The sequence below is a fragment of the Semicossyphus pulcher genome, unplaced genomic scaffold, assembly GCF_022749685.1.
Source record: "Semicossyphus pulcher isolate SPU_LCO1_2020_fin unplaced genomic scaffold, fSemPul1.0.p SCAF_4, whole genome shotgun sequence".
Lineage (NCBI taxonomy): Eukaryota > Metazoa > Chordata > Actinopteri > Labriformes > Labridae > Semicossyphus > Semicossyphus pulcher.
In genome coordinates, this window is record NW_027211715.1 from 32,374,594 (window position 1) to 32,380,593 (window position 6,000).

At 43.4% G+C, this 6,000-nt stretch overlaps 1 protein-coding gene across 1 annotated transcript in view; it reads left to right on the forward strand.

The window, feature by feature from the left end:
- exoc2 (exocyst complex component 2) overlaps window positions 1-5,797 on the forward strand; it is a 55,108-nt gene extending 49,311 nt beyond the window's left edge. Inside the window, exons 23-28 of the mRNA XM_069679849.1 lie at window positions 529-670; window positions 2,936-2,991; window positions 3,106-3,228; window positions 3,408-3,469; window positions 3,825-3,884; window positions 5,269-5,797. Of these exons, the coding sequence (XP_069535950.1) occupies window positions 529-670; window positions 2,936-2,991; window positions 3,106-3,228; window positions 3,408-3,469; window positions 3,825-3,884; window positions 5,269-5,362 (537 nt within the window). The 3' untranslated portion in view covers window positions 5,363-5,797. The remainder of the gene's footprint in view (window positions 1-528; window positions 671-2,935; window positions 2,992-3,105; window positions 3,229-3,407; window positions 3,470-3,824; window positions 3,885-5,268) is intronic.
- Window positions 5,798-6,000: the final 203 nt, after the last annotated feature.

Below are 6,000 nucleotides of genomic sequence, written 5' to 3' on the forward strand. Positions count from 1 at the left end.
GATAAAGACTTTTTTGATATTCAGAGAGAGGATGTGAGTGACGGCTTGTCTAGATTTGAATCGTTTAATATTAACACAACATCAGCTAAGATTTGAATTCTTTCTTCAGAAGCAGCTTTAAAGCTACACACATGATATGCAGTCAAAGGTTACAGCACCTCCTGCTCTAAAAGGGTCAGGGATAACTTCATGATACTGTTTGTTATCATTTGACTTTTTTTGGAAACAAATAGTGAAATATGATCTTAACACGACAAAACTCAAGTGAATGTGTGATTAAACAGAGTTAACATTCACAGGGAATAATCAACAAACTGATTAGATTGTGGTGGTTTTAAGGTCAAATTTTAAGGTCACTGAAACCACTTTTAAAATGTAACTGTAAAAGGTCATCTGCCATGTGACCTCATCACGTCCTGGACTTTGCAATCAATCTGCAAAACGGTATAATTGTCTAAAGAAACAATATAATATTTCATCATGATTAAACTTGTGTATGTATAACACCATGTGTCCTTCACCTGCCAGGTGAGCGTGGACTCTGTGCGAGAGCTGGATAGAAAACTTTTTGACGCCTACATCGAGCGACGAGCTGACCCAATTGCAGGCTCCCTGGAGCCCGGCATCTACGCCGGATACTTTGACTGGAGGGACTGCCAAACACCGACAGGTACTGCGCAGCACCGCAGCACCGCCTCACTGCACACTCCACACTTGTCTCACAATGATAGAACCCGAGATGTTTGTGTGAGAAGAACGTGGGGAAACCACCTGAGGCGACCACAAACTGACCTGGGTAATATCAGAAATTGGCCCCTAACAGTCCTGCGGGTTGTGAATGCGACATCTCTGAACTCTGTTGATGTGGTTCTCCTGTGTCATGGGTAAAGTACTCTCTTTGATTGCTTACTGTAAACACCACAGAGACCGTTCTATTTGTCCCCCTTAAGGTGTCTGGCATTTGTGTTCAGCTGTGGGTGTGCAGCAGTCATGTCTGTGTGCACATGTGTATTGTTTGACTTTTTGCTCACCAGATGCAAACCCAGGTGAAACTCCTTTGCGTGTGTGGTTTACCTTAGCACAGGATGTGAAGCAACATGTCAGAGTGTGTGCGAGCTCAGATGGGCACCGGCTTAAGACTCGCTTTTTAAGAGGCAGGACTGATCGAAAGTAGGGCCGTGCTCTGGGTTGTTCCTGCCGGTGTGAGTTTGTGTGTTCGGGCTGCATGTGAAACAGGAACGTTTTGGACACTTCACCACAGATCTAGGATCTGATACTTTCACTTGTTGCACTTTTCGTTGTTGTGTGGGTGCTGCAAGGCATTAAAGATCCAGTTTCACTACTTTCACTCTGCTGTTGCCTCGTCGTTTCACTTTTTAAGTTCATTTAATGCTAAACGTCCAGGTGATACATCTGCCATCGTCTCTTTCTCTTCTCACAGAAATGTGTCATAAGTTAAAAATATTACTCTTAATTGAATCTTCTTGCAGATCAAAACTTCATCTTTTTACATTTGTTGGATTTTTAAAAGCAGCAACGTCTCTGTCTCTCGTCACCTTTCTGATATAAATGGTCCAGATAAACTGTTAACATTAAATAGAAGATTTTACCGAACACCCAGTAAATACAGCTATTTTAAACACTCTTGGATGACATGACAAAGCCTATTTAGACCAACAGTGTAATACCATCTTGATGTACCCTCAGTGGGAACCACTGCTCTTCTTCTCCCTCCATCACTACAGTCCCAAAATTCTTCCTAACAATGAAACGATAAAAAAGAGAGATGATGACGTCTATTCTATCCTGTGGTGTTGACATGGCTTCATACAGATGAGTGGTCTCTCCAGATACCCGGGTATTAGGGGTCATTGAATAGTTTGATAAGTATGAAAATAATGTGAAACGTATGCTGTGGCCTTGGCAGTCACAAGATCTGAACCTAGTTTAACTCTTTGAGAGGTTTTGGACCGATGTGGAAGATGGCGCTCTCCATCCATGCAGAGTTTAGACTTCTGCCAACAGGGAGGAGGTTCACTTACACTCGGAGGGCACACTCAACAGATACCTCAGGACTGTTGGCTTTGTATCTATCATGATATCTATGGGAGTTGTGTATTATATGTATTTATGTCTCCTGTCCTTGTATTTATGTCTTTTATGATGTGTATCGCTTCTGTTGCAAACCAAATTGCCCCTTGGGGACAATAAAGATTTTCTCACAATGTGAGGGAATATCATTCGCAACAATAGTGTTAATCCCTCTGCAGAGTTCAAATCAACGCAAAGATGCTTTAAAGCTGTTCTGGCTGCTAGTTGTGACTGTATGTTGCTTTAGTTTTTCACCTGTATGCAAATCACTCTTATGCACAGGGCTTGGTGTCCTGTGAAGACTTAGTACACTAGTTTTAATTATACTCCTTTCCCACTGAAATTAGCGCGCTGAGACTCGAGAACACCCGCTTATAGATGCCGATTGTCTCTTTTCCCATTGCCAGTGAAGTATACTGCCTGTCTCTTTTTTGCTGCGTCACCGTCTGAGACAGGGTTAGTAAACAGTGAAGATGTTACAGTGGTTAGGTCTTTATTGAATCTATTACTCATTCAGTCTGTGTATCAAACTCGGCGGCGACAAATTTGGAATGATGGGCGGGCGGAATCTGTAGCTGAGATGACGAGGAGGCGCAGAAGTTACAGACGAAGCATAGCATCGCACCGGAAAGGGGGCGGAGATTAGCGTGTCGATATGGGTTTTGTGTTCCCATCAATTATCCGGGTGTACTGCAGAGTCATTTGACCCTGCAGTTGGTATTTGCCTTTAAACCCATCCCAGCCGTCTGTAGCTGCACACACTTTTACATTTCCTGACCAGAAATTCTCCTAATAAGTTTGATGGTAGTTGATTTTGTTCATCTTGTGTCGATTTCTCCCTCAGGTGTGAGAAACTACCTGAAGGACGCTCTGGTCAACATCATCGCAGTTCACGCTGAGGTACAAACAACCGAAACACTAATGGTCCTTTTATCAAACCCTGCATTAAGCAGCTGTCTCTTTATCTCCCAACCATCTGTCTCATCCTTTCACCACCTACTTTCTGTGTCTCAGGTCTTCACGGTCTCGAAGGACCTGGTGTCTCGGGTTTTGTCTCGAATAGTTGAGTCTGTTGCAGACGAGATGTGTCGTCTTATGCAGTGTGTGTCCTCCTTCAGCAAAAATGGTGCCCTGCAGGTACACACCGACACTCACGCACACTCATAGTATGACCCTGACTCATAAGTCGACCCCTCACTTCTCGGGGATTCACCTAAAGTTTCTGATAATGCCGTATTTCTGCTCAAGCTTCCAACTGCTGACAGTTGACGATTTGATTTCATCTCTCTTTTTTTTTAACCCCCCTCATCCTGCAGGCCCGCCTTGAACTTTGTGCCCTGAGAGATGCCATAGCCGCATTCCTGAACGCTGAAAGCAAGTGAGTGCAACACACACACACACACACACACACACACAGGAACTTGCATAGTGTATATGCACAGTGATTTATGGCAGCAAGTGTCACGAACATAAATCTTGCAGTCGCACATCCCTCACTACAATCCCTATTTATATTACTTGGTGGGTTCTGGAAAGGAAGCGAAAGTAATCTGGTTCTGCTGTGTACACGCGCTGTGGAGTGTGTGTGTGTGTGTGTGTGTGTGTGTGTGTGTGTGTTCATCGCAGGAGGTCAGTGTGCAGGCCTAATAGATACACACACAGACTCATTGTCAACTTCATTTTCTAGTTTCCAGCGTGAATGAAGTTTTAACTAAGCATCTCGTGTTTCCTAGTGGCAGCTTCAAACTGGCTCTGGACGGCCTTCCTCAGCTGCACAGTGGAGCTGATAAAAAGTGAGTGTCACACTGATCCATGTAACTCATATAACCTCTGTAACCTTTCAGGTATTCTGAAACCTGGGCCGTTTTCTTACACATTTTGAGGTGTCAGTGACAACTTTCCAGTTGACTGTTTCAGCTGGCAGCCATGAAACTGTCTGTGATGGCCGCAACATAGCTTCTTCAAAGTATGTATGCTAAAAGAGCAAGCTTTTGCCAGTGACAGGCTCAGGTTGTTATTCTAAGTGTCTGATAAGATCACAGAAAGGATCCTACAGACCTCTTTGATAAAGAGGGAGCTTTCTTGAAACCTGAACTCTCTTCAGTGCCACCAGACTCTACTGACATAAACACTGATGTTACCTCAAAGAATACAGGAGTTGATGCTTCAGTGCTGTCTAGATCTGTAGGTGAACTTACTTAAAGTACTAATCTAGAAGATCTCAGTTTCGTTCTCTTTGGCGGCAGCTGTGGTGATAAACGGTAATTGCGGGAGCACACGTCCCAGATATCCAGACAGTGCTGCATGTGTGACGTCCACGGTTGGCTCCGGTTGTAACTCCTGATTTTCCTCGCTGTCGGTCGCTTTCCTTTTCAGACTGTTTGCTTCATCTGAGCGTCGAGTTTGTTTCTTCTTCTTTGGATTTTCACGTCTTGTTGAAGTTGTATCTGTAGTCATCCATCTTTTCTTTGTTTGCTCAGCCATAGTAGATTACTGTTTACTCGCAACACTTGCAGAGAGCGGAAAAGCAGCCGCTTAGCTCCGCCTACCCTCTCTGGCAGACCAACCACTGCTGGCTGATGGAAAACGCGTCACTAACTCGGCGTCGCTTGGGTTGTTTTTCCGTGGAAGTCGCCGCCGACACCCAGTCTGTAATTCTGTAAATGCAAAGGCTTTCATCAGTGGGCCATAGGCTCAATCACCATTGTGTTACCTCATTCAGAGATAGATAGTGACTTAACATTTATTTACATGAAAATCTTCGAGATTATTACTTTAAAGTCACTCAGTAACTCAAAAATCTTCATGTTTGAGCCAGCTGTGGACCAGCACCTCGTGTGTTTTTTAAGGTAAAATCATGTTTTTGTCGGTGGAATCTGGTGCCTTTGAGAGAGCCTTTATCTTTGGTTACACATGGGATCTTGCTGAACAGAAAAGGCTCCATCTCTGTGGGCATTTTTGCTATAAGGTTGTCAGACACTTGAAATAATAATGGGAGCCTGTCAGTGGCCACAACAAGAACTTTTAGTGGACGTACTTTAATGTTTTCCTGTTGACATTACGTTGAATTCAAAGCAGCCTGTTTTGTAGTTGCCAGCTGAAGGAACAATTTCAGAACTTTTTGAACATCACTCTTTTGTCCTTTAAAGGTTTAATTCACATGTTTTTGTCCACCAGGTTACTGGAAGAGCTGCTGAACAAGTTTAAAAGCAGTATGCAGCTCCAGCTCACCTGCTTCCAGCCGTCGTGCATCCAGCCTGTGAAGAGATAAACTCCCTCCACTCTATCTACCACTATACTGCTACTATAAACTCCCTCCACTCTATCTACCACTGTACTGCTACTACTGTTTCTAATCTGTGTGCAATCAGTTTAAAAACCTTATCTGTAGCTTTTCAGTCATCACTTTATTCTTCACTCATCACTTTCAATTTCTGCTTCACTAGATCGAACACAACTGTCTGTTCATCTAATCTCAAAGACACTGAATGAGTGGATTTCATTGTTACTGTGCAGGACAGTCCCAATCATGTTGGTTATGCTAATCTCACACGGACACTTGTGCAGCTAGCAGGCAGGGTGTGAACGGCTGACAGCCTTGTGTTAACGACTGTTCTGGGTCAGCGGAGCATCTCTCTTAAAGTTGCTGGTGATGCTTGTTTTGTGCCGTCTCTATCGCCCAATAAATAAGATGTTAAAGGAATAATGTATGTTTGTATTTTTAACAGTTTCAAATCACGATGCACTTCTTTTAGGTGTTTTTGATAGCATCACACATGCTTTACCATCAGATACAGTTTCCTTAGTCGTTCCTTTATTGTGAAAACTTTTGAGGACTTCATGTCTGTGTTTTCTTAAAAGTTTAAATTGGCTAGTTTTCAGCAGTGCTTGGAGACTATCTGAGACTTC